This window comes from Gallus gallus, chromosome 4 (genome assembly GCF_016699485.2).
Source record: "Gallus gallus isolate bGalGal1 chromosome 4, bGalGal1.mat.broiler.GRCg7b, whole genome shotgun sequence".
In the NCBI taxonomy this organism is placed as follows: domain Eukaryota; kingdom Metazoa; phylum Chordata; class Aves; order Galliformes; family Phasianidae; genus Gallus; species Gallus gallus.
In genome coordinates, this window is record NC_052535.1 from 85,121,190 (window position 1) to 85,138,806 (window position 17,617).

A 17,617-nucleotide genomic window follows, 5' to 3' on the forward strand; every position below is an offset into this window, starting at 1 on the left:
CCCAGGAGATGATTTATCAGTCACAAAAGTTGTGTTATATTTTTATTGTCTTCACAGATAAATCAGACCAGCAAGACATCTGTAACTGTACACACAAAATATTTATCAAAACAATTAACATTACAAATCTCCTTTTAAAATAATTTATTTCACGTCTCTCTCTTTAAACGGTACTGTCTTACAACGTACATTATTCAACAAGGATGTGCTGAACAGACTCTAAAAGAAGAAACACTTAAATTAAGCAATCATCTCCGATTAGAATTTGGATTCCCCCCCCATATCCTCACCTGTAAACGTTTGCTGGGATACGCTTCTGGTGGAGGTTTGATTTTGTGCTTACAAAAACAGCGTTGAGTTTCCGGATGTTGAAAAGAAAGAAGTTACTGTACGGTAAGAATGCATTCAGTCCAACACACAAGGCAACCAAATAACTCTGCCGTTAACGTTAGCATCGTGTATATTTTAGTTCACTGCACTAACATTTAAACTAAAACTTCAAACCACGTAATCTTTAAGTGACTAACATTTAAAAGGCAAGCAGTAATATCCTGAAAGCTGACAGAGGACATGGACACACGGCTAAGACGGGCTATCACTGGACAAAGGCTGTGGATGCGTGTATGGCTGCTTTTTCTTGTAAGAAGCCCACCTGCAGACAGGGCAGCAGTGCCGCCCGCCTGCCAGCCACATCACGATGCAATTCTGGTGGAACACGTGGCCGCACGGCAAGCCCATGAGCAGGCAGCCCCTCTCGAAATTTTCGAGACACACCACGCATTCCGTACAGTGCAGCATCTCAGGGGGCCATGCTGACCAATCTGGCTCGTCTGCGGTGCTGTACGAGCCGTACGACCTCGCTTTCCGTTCACATGGCTCCTTGTGACAACATGTACTGGCACACGAACAGCTGCCAGCACGGCTGCGAGGCTCTCCTGCCCTGGGCCTATGAAATGTACTTGGCTCATCGTCCTCCGAGATGTCTTTTTCACTGCTGAAGACCTCTCTGTTCTCAGTGTCAGAGTCACTTTCGCCATCTTGAAGGGTTTCCAGCATTTCCTCATCCGAATGGACGCCGAGGCATTTAAACCTCCACACTGGTAAGTTTTTGATATAATCTGTGGGTATCAGAGGGTGAAGCCAGAGATCGGGGAAAGCCAAACGCTCCAAGAACAGATCTGGGTCTTCATCCCAATCCGAGTCAAAAGGGAAGTGTTGAAAGGAAGCAATAGGATGAAACAAGTAGCTGGTGTACCAGTCCCACAGGCTTGAGAGCCACTCCAGGTTGTTAGCATTGACTTCATCGTTGTTGTTATTGCGCCTTCTCTTCTTCTCAAAGTAATCAATCAGTAAACCATGACCAAGGTATGTGCTGAGGAAGAGCGCTGGGTGTGAAGAGTAGAACATCCAGTCGGCTCTTACCCAAGAAGCCAACGTAGTTGTGTTAGAGTACCTGAAGAGTTTTAAACTGTACTCGTAAAAGCTGTCCAAGTAAGGTAGTTGCAAAAAACCCAACACGGGTAGCCAGGAAATAATTAGTAGTGAGTTATACGTCCCTAAAGTGCTTATAAGAACCACAAAACGCTTTATAGTAGCGCCTTGCGTAATGAACAGGTCCATCCAAGCCATCAGATTAACCAAAACTAAGCTTAAAACAAATAAATCATTAACTTCTGGTTGCAACGAGCGCAAAAAGGAATCCATGGCACGCAGTGATATAAATTCACCAGCATTACTTCCATACCTGTAAATCCCTTCAGGAGTCCTAAGTATGTAGGATGGTGTCTTGTAGACACCAATTTCTGCCATGTAACTTTTATTGTCCCAGTTTTCCACGTTCACAAAAATGAACTCTACTCTCCCGGTAAACTTTACACTTAGTGCAGAGAAGAAGGCTGGAGGCTGGTCGAGGCTGGCAAATAGGTATATTTTCACACGGTACTGGTCACTTCTGTTCCACTCTTCTCTTAAATGTTCAGAGTTGTAGATGGTTTTGATCCGAGAAGCAGCGTGGGCTGTGATCCATTTGAAAATGTGCTCCACTTCAATTTTGCGCCCGCTGTATTCTTTAAGCATTACTTTTCCCTTGGAGGTGCTGGTTTGTGGAACTGACATAATGAGGGTGGATTTCAGCCAGCCCCTCCTCCTGCAGTATCTGCAAAGAAAATGGCAAGTTAGGTTATGGAGCTGTACACTCCTGCAGCTGCAGTCCTTACATCTCCTTAATGAGTCCAAAGATTAGACACGGTGAGCACCTGGGAGTTCTTACAGATAACAGCATGAAATACATCATCCAATAATCTCTGACTGAGAGCATTTATTCTTACAACACATCTGTTATCTCTTTTATCAATCTTTTGTCTCTTTGTTATCTATCTTACAAGAAAGCCAAGAGCAGATATGCATTTGTCAAATGCTGAAAGAGGAACGGTGTGCATTTTCATTGGTTATTATAAACAAGGCCATACATTAGAGTCACCTTGCCTGGGAACTGGCTTTGAGAAGTACACAAGTAGACTTTTTTCTCTACACCACAGAGCTTTGGTAGTGGAGCTGTTTTTTCACAGGCATTCTGGCCAAAACAAAAACCATTACAATACAAGTCAGTGTCCTGCAGCTTTCAGATAACTTTTTCCAGTGCTTCCTTCCAACCTAGTTTTGCCAGTCAGCAGCGGGGTGAATTTAACAGGACACTGGCATGTTCACAGCTGCTTCAATGAAGTGAGAGGGGTGTGCACTTCTTACTGGGGCCATTTTGGAAGGATGCAGGAAGGCCAACCGGAGTGGTGAGAGCTCACCATAAAACCAGCAGAGGCTGAGATGGGATGAACTCATGAGGATTCTATAATAAAACTGAGGCTAGTTAGGAGCTCTGCAAAGAGAAACGTTGCCAAAGTTTCAAGATGCTCAGATATCAGTGCTTTTACTATATAAGATTATTTCTCTAAACACTGCAAAGTCTAAGAATCCTCCCTTTCAATTAATTTTGCAATTTGGTAAACATTTAGCATTTGAGATACCTAAGGTGTATGCATATTCCCCAGACCAAAATTCTAGACAAGGTTTCCTGTAATGTGAAGCAAATGCTTCCAGCAAAACGCTATAAAACGGCTGCTTTTGCAGCAGCACAGGATTATTAATAGCTTCTTTGACTCTGCTTTTCTTCCTCATTTGAAATCATATGTAAACAACAGACAATCTTGCACAGCACACTGTCTGCTGACAAAGGGTGTGTTCATGTTTATATGGAAGCATGCATATATTTGTCAAGGAACAGGATGGCAGTAATCCTGAGAAGCAGGCAGTGCTCTGAAGCTTCGTGCTCACCTGTGTTTCTCCTTTCTAGATGGCAAAAGAACAACTCTGCAACCCAGAGCTCTCTTATATGGGTGATATTCAGCTTCATTCTAAGCAAGCACAGTTCCTGTCCACGAATGCCCTAAGGCCAGATTCTTCTACTCATTCTCTATCACTGCTGTATGATGCTCCACACAGTCTAATCATGTATTTCCCCCACGATGCTTTAGCAAGCTGCAGACCTGTGTTTACGATGCTGATAAATAATGCAGCAGAGAATTCTGAAGAGGCTTTAGCAGAGAAATAAATAAAAGCACCTTCTATCCCAGCTGCTTTTACAATGCAGGAAGCCCTGCTGCTGGAATACAGCTCGGCCTTAAATATTCTGGATTTAGATAATCCTTTAAGAATATACCTGGGGTCACTGGAACAGTTAAAAGTGCCAGTACGTATGCCGAATCTCGATACTTTCTTCACCATTTTCTCCCAGTGGACTTTACCCACCAGTGGACTTCTGTCGTTTGCTATGACCTATTGCCAAAAAAAGATAATAGTTCAGTATCACGGTAAGTTTGCTTTTCAAAATAAAGAGCAAATTTCATGAAAAGAGGGATCTGGTCACTCTTGATATTGTCTTCCCCTTCCCTTAGACAATACAACAGGAACATAGAACAGATAATTGCACTGTCTTTGGTGAGTGACACTCTAGGACAGAAATACTCTTTGTGCAGAGAGGCAAAAAAAGCACACTGCCATTTTAAGTTACAGCATACCAAAGAAACACTGTCTCAAAGCAGGTAAAATGCATACAGGCATAGTGTCTGTACCTGATATCAGTTTATTCTGCCATCAACCACCTCTGAGCAGTGGAAACTAATAATTAAACTCCCAGATAATGCCCCAAAATCTTCTGCCAGTGACTCAGTCCGTGAGGTTATGTCACTGTTCCACCAACTCCCACGTCCCACCTACAATTTCAAGATGGTAATTCACTGTGATAGATCCCAAGGTCTAATTTGCCATAACCTACTGCATTAAAGAAATACTTCTGGCTACCTACATGTAAGCTTCTACAGGTGCAAATGACAAAGGATAAGGACTGATTAATAACTGTACGAGGAAGGGGAAAAAAAAGGAGAACCTGTCTGCCTGCTGCTGGCAGGTAATGCTGAATGGCATGCCTGATCATGTGTTGTTCCATGAGCTGTCACAGTTTCTATTTTAGAAATGCCTCACATGCTTACACAAGCTGACTGGCAACCACTTGAAACACGTTTTTAAATCAAGTTTTGAAACTTCTATTTGTTAGGCATTTGTTTACCCACCATTAAACTGCTCCAAATCGTTTCTGGGCTTCATAACCTGAAATGTCAGCTCTCCTCCCTAAGTTAGGCTGTCAGCATGATGAAGAGCTCTCCCTCTGTGTACAGGCTGAGACACTGGGCTGGAAAGCATGCCTGGCCTCTGAGACTCAAAAATGTATCTGCTTTGTGCTAAGTAGCATCCACTCAGAAACTGAAAATAAACAGATTCGGTGCACAGGATGTCCTATATAGAGACACAAAGCTAAACTGAAGCTATGGATTGCACTGCATTTAAATCAATGCGTTTAAATAAAATCACAGCTGAAGACTGAGATGGGAATCCTTCCAGCTGTTCTCAGAACTCACACATCACGTAGCCTGCCTGCCCATGGGTTGGCTCAGTGTAACCTTCAGGCACCCAGGCAACCAGCTGGGGACACTGCTGTGTTATTGAGGCTTCTTCACATCACCTGCTGGCTATTTTTTATTTCTTCCTCCTGTATACTTCAAGCCAAAGAGACCACATTCCTAAAAACAACTTAAGACATTTGTATCAATAAATCCCCAAAGCTACCACAGCACAATAAAGGCACCTGGCACAGCGAGGAGTCATTACATTTTATTAAGAAGTATTGAAATAAAACGTTGGAATGTGTATTACTCTTTGGGCCAACTGCTAAGAGATCCTTCTCACTACAAACTACAATACCCACTGCCAGTGCACAGAGAATGCGAGGTGCTGCACAGATCACCACTATGTGTCACTGTGTTTGTCTCACTGGCTGTTGGTACTGCCTGATTTTCAGACTAGATTAATAGTAGATTCCCTGTTCATTGCAGGGGAGTCGGACTAGATAGCATTCAGAGGTCCTTTCCATCTCTAAGAAGCCTATAATTGTGTGATTCTAATTCCCATCCTATCAAAAAGTCTGTGCTCTTGGAGAAAGTTACTTTGGAAGACGAGGTAGAATTGGCAATTTTTGCTTCATAACCAAATAGAGAGAACTTTCCTATGGTTTTGCACACTTTGCAAAATGCTTTGAGCTCATGCTTTTTTTATGTCATCGTTACCAAAAAACAACACAACCAAAGATGACTGCTGCAGCTGTTCCTTGTGGGCAACACCCACTGACAGCACTGGGAGTTCACCGCACAGAGGCACTTTGGAAAGCAATCATAGAATCATAAAGGTTGAAAAAAACCTCTAAGCTCATTGAGTCCAACCCATCCCCACCAACCCACATCCCTCAGTGCCACATCTCTGTACTTCTTGAACACCTCCAGGGACGGTAACTCCACTGCCTCCCAGGGCAGCTGTGCCAATGCATTACCACTCTTTCAGAGAAGAACTTTTTCCTAACATCTATCCCAAACCTCCCCTGCAACTGGAGGCTGTTCTCTCTCATCCTATCACTGTTACCTGTTTGAAGAGGCCAACTCCCACTTTGCTCCAACCTCTTGTCAAGGAGTTGCAGAGAGCGATGAGGTCTCCCCTGAGCCTCCTCTTCTCCACACTGAACAATCCCAGCTCCCTCAGCTGCTCCCCATAAAGTTTGTGCTCCAGACCCCTCACAGCTCCAGTGCCCTTCTCTCGACACACTCCAGGGCCTCCACGTCTTTCTTGTAGAGAGGGGCCCAACACTGAACACAGTACTCCATCATCTCTGTGGATGAGGGTGTCAGCAACAGGGTAAGCAACCATAGTGTAACCCAGTCTAAAGCTAACTTATAAACACTTGTAGCAGATCTTATTTAAGAAGTGTGAATTTTCATCAGATAAGACATATAGCTGATAAGAACTGTGGGTGAGGAGAGCAGGTAAGTGAATGCACAAGAGGTCTGCAAGTTCTTTGAGGCATCAAAGCAATCCAAATTTTGCATTTTAAGCAAAGGGGAAATGTGGTCTCAAAATGAACTTAGTGCTCTGCCTCTGTTGCCAGATGAAGAGGAGATGGCTGGCTGGGGCCGGGCTAGCATGTTTATGGCACCTGAAGATGGAAACAAAACTCAAATAGCATCATGCAGTTCAAATCAGATGAAGCAGAACTGCAATACAATGAGCACACAGAACTACAGATCCACCTGCAAACATTTCTTATAAAACCACTGTAATGGTGATCTGCACTCTGACAGGAGGGTTAGTTACTATTTTTAAGAGCAAACGAGGAAGTTATCTCACTACTTTGATCTCAACAAATTGCAGAGCAAATTTTAAAGGCATGGAGGTGATTGAATTTCCCATCCCCTCCAGCATGGAATCATAGAATTGCTCAGGTTGGAATTACTAAAGTTGTATCATTCCTGATTAAGATGAGAGTGAAAAAAAACCCAATCCTCTCCTGGAGAAAATGAATTGGATTTCAAGACAAAGGAAAGGCAGTCATCTGTTCACACTTTGGTAGAGCATTAGAACTGTGCTGCATGGGAAGCTTGCAGGTGAAATGGAGATCAATTTTTGTAATGAGTAAAAAAAATAAAATAAGCAGAAAGTAAATCAGAAATTGGCTGAGGCAAGAAAATATCAAAATGCCAGAAAGGTATTAACAGAGTCCTTAATGGATTTCTCTCAGAGATCTGTTCTGTATATGTCCCTACTACTGCCCTTCCTGCAGAAAGCCCGAAGCCATTCACAGCTGACACACAGCTCGGGAGCACATCTACGGGGGGGAAAAGAGGATTGTAATGCCATGGAGGAAAAGCTGTACAAACCTCATAAAGCAGAGTGTCAGAAATGAAATTGAAATCAATAGCAAACAGGACACTCAGAGTTCATCAGGTAGAAAGCACAGCAGGATGCGAAGCGTGGGGCTGCCAGCTGATCCAGCAGGGCTGTACGGCATCAATAGTAACTGGCTATGAGATAAGCAAGCACTAGGAAATATTACACCTGGCAAAAACAAACTGCTTGATTGATTCCATGCACTGAGAGTAGCAAGGTAGGCATTTGGAGTCGGTGGAATTGAAGGGCAATGTCAATTCAAGCACAATCAGAACAAATTAGCCATGAATACCCTCAGGCCTAAAGTCAAGGCACATTTCCAAGATGAATGGAACAGTCAACTGGAGTACTACACACAGACAAGCTATTTTAAAGAGAGAGCAAGGTATTTTATAAACACGTACTCCACAGCCTAGCAGAGGTGAACTCACTAATCAAGGAGGTCCCTTTTGGCCATATGTTCCACTTAAACTGGAGAAATCAAGAGAAAGCTCATAGGAAAAAAAAGAACAGGTATATTTTATGAGATCAGCCAGCACTGCTGGGAAACATCTGTGACATTTACAGGAATACAGGCTCTTCAAGCTCTTCTTGTTATTAGCTGCGTTCACGTTCTGCAAAATATCATCTGTCAGAGTGACAAATAATACAAGGAAGATAATCCAATTAATCCATTAATCATCTTAATGGGCTAAGAGAATCCAACAGGATCAAAGTTACCCTGCCATCTGACAATCCTACGGCATGGAATAGATCTGCTACCTACTGCACACCTAATCCAGGCCAGAGGACTGGATCTGAGCTACTGTTCTTCCTCTTCATATCAATGTCAATTTGCATTTAGTGTGGGAGAAGAAACTGGAGAGAAGGTTTGGCCCTCATTGTGCTCTATTTATCTACAAGCTTCCTCTGGAGTCTCAGACATGAGTTTCTTCATACGTCATCTGTGAATTTGGGAGGACCACAAAACACACCAGAAGGTCAGGAGACTCCCAAGCAACTGTTGTGAAATACTGCAGGTAAGTTATGCTACCAAGATGTGCAAAGCAAAGACGGAAAGACTGCATCTTGGAGAGCTCCTCAATTTCTATGTCTTGTGACTGAGTTTTCTTTTTCACTTTCCACTCTATAACCATATACCCAAAAAGATGGATTTCAGATACCACATGAAAACAAACAAAACAAAAAGCATAGAATTACAGAGCCACAGAATCACTAAGGTTGGAAAACACCTCCAAGATCACCCAGTCCAACCAATCACCTATCACCAATATTTCCCACTAAACCACGTCCCTCAGTACAGAACCTAAACATTTCTTGAACACCCCTGGATCGGTGACTCCACCACCTCCTTGGGCAGCCCATTCCAGTGCCTGACACACTTTCAGAGAAGTTTTTTCCAAACATCCAACCTGAATCTCCCCTGGTGCAATTTGAGGCCAATAGAAAATATGAGTCGAGGGACACACCGGACATATCATTTTGAAAGTATTAACATCCTGATGTTTTCAGCAGGCAGTTGTGTGAGTCGCTTTTGCATTGGAAGAGTTCTTCTGACTGTGAATTAGACAGAACAGTCCCATGAGACATAAACAGGTGACGCCAATGAAGAACCTAATTCATAGAATCATTTTGATCTATAAGTTAAAATAGCCACAGTTATGACATTTAAAAAGCAAACAGACTTTGAAAACAAATATCCCAGAGAAAGAAACATAAATGTTTTAAAAAATAAGACAATGTCAGTGAGACATTTCACAGAATCACAGAATGGCCTGGGTTGAAAAGGACCACAATGACCATCTGGTTTCAACCCTTCTGCTATGTGCAGGGTCGCCAACCACCAGACCAGGCTGCCCGGAACCACATCCAGCCTGGCCTTGAATGCCTCCAGGGATGGGGCATCCACAGCCTCCTTGGGCAACCTGTTCCAGTGCATCACCACCCTCTGTGAAAAACTTCCTCCTAATATCCAACCTAAACCACCCCCGTCCCAGTTTAAAACCATTCCCCCTTGTCCTATCACTATCCACCCTCATAAACAGTCATTTGTTTATTCCAGTTTGCTTAATCCAAAAGGAAAGCCCTTCAGGTAGATGCATGGACATCACAGTGACCACTTCATAACTCAATGATGCAGCTGCATTGTAACTTCCCAGCTATTGTTAAGGATCATTCTAAATTATTCTATGCAACTTTAAGAAGATAAGTACCAGTACAAGTTGTAATGGCTACTGAAGAGACTCAAGGAAACATTTGCTGTAGCAACATGCAAAGAGATTCCTGTTCTGGTAGCCCAGCAGCATTTGAGTACAAGTCAGAAGCTTCATTCGAGCATTCTTCTATTTTCTGCTCATTCAAATCAGATATTGCTCAACCTCTTTTACACCTCTATGCAGAGATTTCAAAACAGGCCTGTCTAACAAGAAGTGGTCTCAGTAAGTTTTGAAGCTCACCTACCATGGAGACTGTTCAAACATCACAAGGCATGAGAAGGAAAGTCAGACATAGAAATATGAAGAACAAACAACACTTTGTGGTGCTTCGGCTCTCATTATTTTAACCAATTCCAGCTCCTTTAGTCATTTTCTCTTCCTTCTCTGATAGTTAAGACATACAGAGAAAAGGAACATACAAACCATTTGATGTGTATGAAGAACTACTGCAAGATGGAGGAAGGAGCTTCCATGTAGCAAACCACACTGCCTGCAAGGATACAGACCCTGAAGACTTTTGACAGGCAGCTCTGTAAAGAGGACATTTTAAAACCACTCCTTAAATCTAGTTATTACCCATTCCAATGGCTCCAGAAACCTAAAGTAACCTCAGCAGCACTACAGAGAAAAACACCCTGACAGATTATTTACTTTGCTACTCAACAACCCTTGTGCTTCACTGGTTTGATTAAGAGCCGCTCTACTTCTATTTGTTACATTGCACCAGAGATGGGAATACTAAGAAAAAAAGGGAACAAAATAGAAAGGCAGAATCGAGATTGCCACGACACAACAGAAGCTCAGAGCTCAGAGATGCCCATGTGTTTTCTACATTATTATTATTTTTTTTTTTGTGATGGAAAAATATTCACGTTGGCAGCATCTCTGAGCCATTATGGGATATGAGCGTGTGCCATTAAAGGAAGAGAAAGCTATCCAAATGAAAGCACCAAGGGAAGCTCCAACATTATCCAAGCTGGAAGTTAGCCAAGATACCAGGTGTCGGGCACACCTGCTCATACCAAGCACACAACGTTCTGAATACACACAAATAGTCAAAACTTGGTTTTACAGCCTGGGCACAAAGACAGCTCCAAGTACCCATCAAGACAGGGCACTGGGGAGCTGTAACACAGATTAAATCGTAAGGAAGAACAAAACCTGGGAATTTAAGAGCCATCATCACCCTCTGCACACAAACACATTCAGGCAGTCCTCCCAGGAGCACTCAGCCCTCACCTGGCCTCAGCAAGGCAATCTCTGCATGCAGGAACACAGACTGCCGAGCTGGAAAGACCTGCACGATTTTGCCACAAGCAAAACCCATTCCTAACTTATTTAAGGAACTGGTAAGGTCACACGTGTGTGAGAGCTGTCAGCATGGCTCAGCACTCTCCAGTCTGAGATATCTCACAGAGGTTCAGGAACTCCGACAGGGTGCCTGCAGTGGGTAAGCGAGCAAAGGCAGCCTCATAGCACTGCACAGTGCACATATGCTCTATGGAAGACTTCATCCACAAAGATATAAAAGCTGAAAAACACCAATCAATTAATTAAGCTTCCTATGTGTCTTACATAGTTGTTTTTTTTTTTTTTTTTTTGTCATTAACTGTTATGTTACTATCCTTCCATTGATAAAACAATAGAGATACTGGGACAAGTCACAGAAATATATCTAATTAAAACTGATCTGGTGTGTTATCTACTAGAAGCATGGGAAAATGCCTACTTATGCATTCCTAGATGCACTCAAGGCCAGGCTGGATGTGGCTCTGGGCAGCCTGGCCTGGTGGTTGGCGACCCTGCACACAGCAGGGGGGTTGAAACTTGATGATCTTTGAGGTCCTTTTTAACCCAGGCCATTCCATGATTCTACGATGATATAAGAATATCTGCACCTGCAATCATTCTGAGACATCTCACACACAGTTGATTATTCTGCACTGTGCTGATGCAACTGATTTCCACACAGTCCCTCTGTCCCAAGGACTCACAACTAATTCCCATTCCATCCCTATGGATTAAAGATGTCGGGTTTTTGTTTTTTGTTTTTGTTTGTTTTGTTGTTTTTTTTAACTTGTCTTTTCTGAGAAAGAAACAATGAGAAATTTGGTTAAAATAGGCAAAGACAGAAGAATGCATCCATCACAGCACATAACTATTAACTACCAGGAAATTACATGTAGTTTTTCAAGGCAGGCAAGCTGTTCTACCCTCCAATCTGAACATCTCTGTTGAGTCCTCTCCACATACAGGGGCTGAAAATGAATGAGCTGCTATAATGAATTAACAAAGACATGCAGGCACTGTGAGAACTATTACATTTCAGCTGATGGTATTGCACACCCTTGGCTGGATAAGAAGGCTCTCCAGAAGGATACTGAAAGCTAAAATGGGGTATCCTGTGGTAAATGATCCTGAAGGGCTACTGGAAAAAATGGCACAAACATTGAACAACGTATTTTAAATGAGCTAAGTGCTTACACCTAATTTCCTTCTAATGAGAACAAGCAGTCACCTGGCAAATTTGAAAAGGCAAATATGAAAATTACTCTGCATGCAAGCAAAAGCAAATCAAAACAGAAGAAAGATCATCAAAACTCTGCACAAACATCCCTCACTCTTTGATTACACCACGTGAACATGAAGCTCAGATGCCGAACAGACTGGAATGTAAGAGGCATGTGGACATGGCACTAAGGGATGTGGCCTAGAGCTGCCACACGGCAGGTCAGGTTGTTGGCCGGATTGATCATCTTGAACATCTATTCCAACTGACATGGTGCTATTATTTTCCATCCACAGTCACATCTTTTGCATCTCTCCCAGCCATGCTGGCTGGTGGACATGTCTGTCCTGCTGCCCCGAGGCCAAGGATAAAGTTCTCTTTGCTTCCTTCTAACACCATGTTACAAAAGGTCTTTCTTCTAAACAAAAGAAAGGCATAAATTTAGATTTTAACTTCATTCAAAGATTTTTTTTTTTTTTATCTGCAGATCCTTTATTGTATGTTTTTAAAAAGCCTTAATGGCTATGTACATTGTTGGATGTGATAAGCTTCTAGAGGCTAACCAGAGAGCATTAAGGCAAAGCAGAGCCTGGAAAAGCAAGAATGTTGTGTTACTCCTCTGCCAATAAACCAAACAGCACCATTCTCTGCTCCAGAAGCTACCACTCATCCTTCCTGTTCACCAGAGAAGTGCATAACAGCAGCTGGCAAGCAAGAAGAAGAACATAAACGGAAAGGTGATGATATCATGAGCTAATAAGAGAGAGAACATGCTGCTGTCTGAGGCTCTATGGAAGCCCCATACAGGAACATGGGACACTTGCTAGCAGCTGCATTGGTAAACAAACTACTGTTGTACCACTAAACCTCAATTCTTTGCATCTTGATTTCCAGAAAATGGAACATAGTCACAAAACACTTGCTTTCCTTGCATACGGTCTCTGACTTCCTTCAAGAGATTCATCTTGCTGGCTCTCAACGAAAATTCACCTCTGAATTTATCAGACACATCAAGAAATAATCGTAGTTTCCTCATTTTACTCACATCCTCTGCAGACAGTGCATGCTATTACATTACCAGCTTGTGCCACCCCAGAAATCTCATTTATGTGCACTGGAAAATTAAAATCACCTTCCGAGTCTTCATCTTCTGATCCATCATCATGAAGTCTCCCAGACCAACTCAACCAACAAGCACTGTGCAAGCTGAGCCAGAACCATTCTTTGCCCTCCACTGCTTTCCCAGACCACATGGAACAGATTCAGGGTCAGGAAAGAATCTGGAGCTCCTTTCGTCTTCCCAGTCAGCAGCAACAACAGAGCAGGGAATACTCCCCCCTTCTCTGTGGTCACTGAACCTCTACATAAAGCATCCTCACTCTTGCCCTGTCTCCTGCCTAAGCACTGAGCTGAGCAGCTGTTTCCACAGTATGCTTAATGGTAAAGCAGAATGGGTAATGGAGGGCAATCAGGAGTTGGAACTGGAAGTGATGACAGGAAGATTTGCAGGGAAGAGGCACGTGAAAAGAGCATGGAAAAACCTGTGAAAGGACACAAAGAATCCAGTGCAGGAGTGAAGTAATTGTGGCGAGGGAAACAAATGAAAGCACAGCGATGAGAACTTGAGGGAAGGCAAAAATGAAAGAAAGAAATTTGATATCTTGAGTGGTTTTCATTGCGGAGAAAAGAGACCAACAGCATTCAGCAAGTAAATTATTCAGTAAATTCCAATAATGTTTCTTTCCACAGCTATTGTGACCAACTGAATAGCTGTTCAAATATTTCCAAGACGATGACAACATTCATCACATCTGAGATATCAAAACGCAGCCTGACTGATTGGCTATTATGAAGCTGGCTGAAAATATATTACCATTAAAATGCAGCAAACAACTGACAACAGAGAACTGCCACATTTTACTCTTTTGAACTGTATGGAGAAGAGTTTTTCCACATCATACTCATATGAATTTGTCAGCTAGCTGAGAGACAGAAAGCACAGTGTCACTCAACAGCCCCTCTCTCTGCTTGACATATCTCCTTCTGTATGATTCAAACCTGAAATTTGGACTCAGTGATTGTTTCCAAAATGCCAACACCATTTTGACTACAAAAGTAATCCGTCATCTCATGGCCTATTTCAGAGGTGGTGAGAGCATAGCTCTAGTAACACAACGTCATTAAATCCTGATAATCAATTTAAATAGAATACATGAAGGGAGGAGATCAGACAAACCGTTTAATGTAGGAAGGAGAGCTGTCAACTAAACAATGAATTACCTGGTGGAAAGTCTGATAGTCCACTGTGGCTGGTAGCATGGAACTTTTGCCTAAAAAGATCACTTATCAATGGAGAAGTTGACGAAAGAAAGTATTTTTTCACATTTTTAATCTAGACTACTTATCTTATGTTCTCATATGTTCTCAAGAGAGATGATAAATTGCTCCAGAGCCTCATCTGCAGAAGCCTGAATGTTTTCTCATTCTCGTGCAGCCCTGGGGAAGCACGCTGTAAATCAGTGGGCCCGCAAGGTTTGGGTAAAGGCAAACTTTAAGCCTCCAGAATATACTTTGCAAACAGGCTGCTGGATTGGAAAGCTGCACCTCTCTCATTTGTGAAGAGGTAAGAGAGACTGCTAAAGTGCTCTGAGCCCCTGAGATAAATAAACACTTCAACCAATAGGGTCTGAGCATGTAATAAAAGAAGAGGAAGACCAGAGGCACTGCTCCTGTGCCAGCTGGGAGCACATACATCTAATGCACTTACTTCACACAATACACATCAGGGCCAAGTACTTGCGCAGTCTGTGTGCTAGTGTGCTGCTCTGCTTGTTTGCTGGCTGCAAAGCACCTGTTTTCAAAAAGCAATCCACCGAGTAACAGGTTTTCTTCTTCTTCTTCTCTGTATAGGAACTCTGTCACTTCCAGTCTTGCTCAATTTTTAGAACAGATTCACTCCTTCTGATCTCCCTGATGTGGTTTATCTCTGCCACCATCTCTGTTGCACACTTTTCCTACTAGTTAACCACTCCCAAAAATTGCTCCTTCAAAACTTACTTTGAATGTGATAAATAGATAAAAATACACGATAAAATATCCATACCTGTACCAGCCAGATCCCATCTTTTGTGTCTTCTACAAGTTCATAGAAATGCATTTCACCACTAAAGTTTGTACTAGAAACTGACTCAGAGGCCTCTTCCTCCTTGAGAGCAGAATAAAGTTCCCCTTCCATAAGGTCACCTGAAAAAGAGACAGTTGGAGACATTCAGTTAAAACATCATGACAGATTGCTTAATAGCAGCAAATTCTAATAGTAACTGCAATTCTATTTCAGAAAGCAGCAGTTTCACTAGGTAGATTTTAAATGGGTGCTCAAAATCCTTATCAGTAGGAAGGCACTGAACTGAAGTTATTTTAGTTCCATCGTGGTGACCTGGCTATGAACAATTTGGCAATGCTTCTGATTACACAGATGTACCACACATGAGAGTAAATGAACATCTCCTGAGCCTCCCTACCTGAAAATAACAACATCTCAGAGGCAGGCAGCAATTTGAATTCACGTATTTTGGCTTGCATTTCAGGGGATAGTAATTTTGGAGCAAACAAAGTCTTAGCACTGATCATTCAAACGGCATTTCAATCAGTAATTTAGTACCCAAAAACACATAGATTGCCCCACGAGAAGCAAAAATCCAACACAGAACAATGCAGCTGTTGGGTTCTGTTTACAGAGTTGCAAATCAGTTCCCATCGACTCCATCCTAGCGACATAAGGGGCTCGTGGTGAAATCATTCGATGTTTCCCCCACAACCTCATTTCCTTCCCATGTTTTGTTTCACCATCATTGCAAACGCTCCTAATGACAACTGGTGGTTTTGCATCTAATATGTTAAACTTGAAGAAATGAAGTCTTGCCCAAAGAGGCTGCTTCCTACATAATGAGGAGGGAAAAGAAGTGCTGAGTTACAGCGGAAAGACTTGAGAGCTTTCAAAAAGTATTCATGGAATTCAAACTTCAAAATGAGAGACAAATTCTGCAAAGCCTATTGGCACCAGAGTTGTTTCCATGACATTTCAAGTCAGTTAATACAGTTTGTTTGGCGTTAAACACTTCCCTGCAGCATTTGCAGCCCAAACATAATGACATCATGAAAGTACGTGACAGCCAAGGAGCGAAAGTGATTGGAAACAAAACCGAAATTGCCTCCTGGTGCCTACTGGCGAGGCAGCAAAGTGAATAAACAACATAAATAAACAACAAACAATACAAGCAAATTAGATTTCCACGTCCAGCTTTAACATCAATTATTAAAGCCAGTTAGCGTTTTGCGGCTGTGACCCTCCCTGTATTCATCCAAACCCTTCTCTTTATTTCCATCTGGCCTCCCGAGTCCCCTTACTGAGCACAGGGATTTGTCTCTCCCTAACAACAGCCCTTTGCCCAGCGATTTACCAGCAGCAATGTCCTGTTGGCTGGCACTACGCTGATTACATCAGCCAATCTCGAGCCCTTTGGGCCACTTCCCTTTGGGCCACCATCTGTACTTTCCACGCACTCCTGCAGCTCTGCCCACCCTGAGTGCTGCAGCGCTGCCCGGCGCCCCACAGCCCCCCACCTCCACCTGTCTGTACCAACTTCTGCAGCACTTCCCTGCCCTTTTCCACGCTGCTTTCCACGCACGGCACCTACTGATCCCACAGCGCTGCCTCCCTCCTGATGACACCCCTCAGCAAACAAGAGAACCGTAGGGAAAGGGACGCGGAGAATAAGCCGGCCCGAACTGTAAATAGCAGCCCACCAGCCTGCGTACATTCGGATTCTTTCCTCCTCGTTTTTCACGGCGGATGACATTCGCTTTCAGCCGAGCAAACGGAGCCCAGCGCCGCGCTCCACACCGCCCGCGGCGCTCCGACAGAAATAACCCCTTCCCCGAAGGAAAACCATTCCTCGGCAGCCTCGCCGAGGCCTTCTCCGGAACGCCGCCACCCCGCCGCCTGCCCGCGCGTCCCTCCACAGCCGCCCCAACAACTCCGCCGAGCTCGGGGCGCTCAGGGGTCACGCCGGGCCCGTGCCGGGCGCGCTGACGCAGCGGGGAGCGCCGCGAATGCCGCCGTCCGTGCGCTGCCCGCGGCTCCGGCCGCAGCACCGCGATGCCCTTGGCCGGAGCTGCCGCCTTAGGCCCGAGGGGAGGGAGGGAAGGGAGGAGGGAAGCGGCCCTACCTGACTTCTCCACCAGCTCCCGGACATCCTTCTTCTCGGGCAGCCCCGAGTGCCCCAACCCGCGGCACTCCAGGATGGTCCGCAGCTTCCTGAAGCTCAGCGCTACCGGGTCCACCAGCTGCGTGGCGAAGAAGCCGGTCTCGTACCACACCACGGCCTCGAACACCCTGGCCAGGACGAAGAGCACCAGGAAATACAGCAGCAAGAAGCACAGCTTCAGCCACATCTTTCCCGGCGGGCTGACGGACGGACGGACGGACGGCCTGTAGAAGCCGGGGGGGCCGGCGCTGCCCCGCGGGTGGCGGCGCTGAGGCGGCGCGGGGCTGTCAGCGCGGCGGGGCTGC

The 17,617-nt window shown here is 44.1% G+C and overlaps 1 protein-coding gene across 4 annotated transcripts; it reads right to left on the reverse strand.

The window, feature by feature from the left end:
• Window positions 1-29: 29 nt before the first annotated feature.
• On the reverse strand, window positions 30-17,601 carry RNF103 (ring finger protein 103). 4 transcript variants are annotated; one of them, NM_001031169.2, is made up of 4 exons: window positions 17,274-17,601; window positions 15,149-15,288; window positions 3,713-3,828; window positions 30-2,155 (listed from the first exon to the last, which is right to left on the reverse strand). In NM_001031169.2, exons 1-4 carry the CDS (start codon window positions 17,497-17,499, stop codon window positions 583-585), a joined length of 2,055 nt encoding a protein of 684 aa, NP_001026340.2. In that variant the 5' UTR covers window positions 17,500-17,601; the 3' UTR covers window positions 30-582. The 4 variants fall into 4 exon arrangements, with proteins under 4 accessions (NP_001026340.2, XP_015141396.2, XP_040555003.1 ...); XM_015285910.4 differs by lacking the exon at window positions 17,274-17,601 and adding an exon at window positions 16,864-17,061; XM_040699069.2 differs by lacking the exon at window positions 3,713-3,828.
• Between the last annotated feature and the right edge of the window lie 16 nt (window positions 17,602-17,617).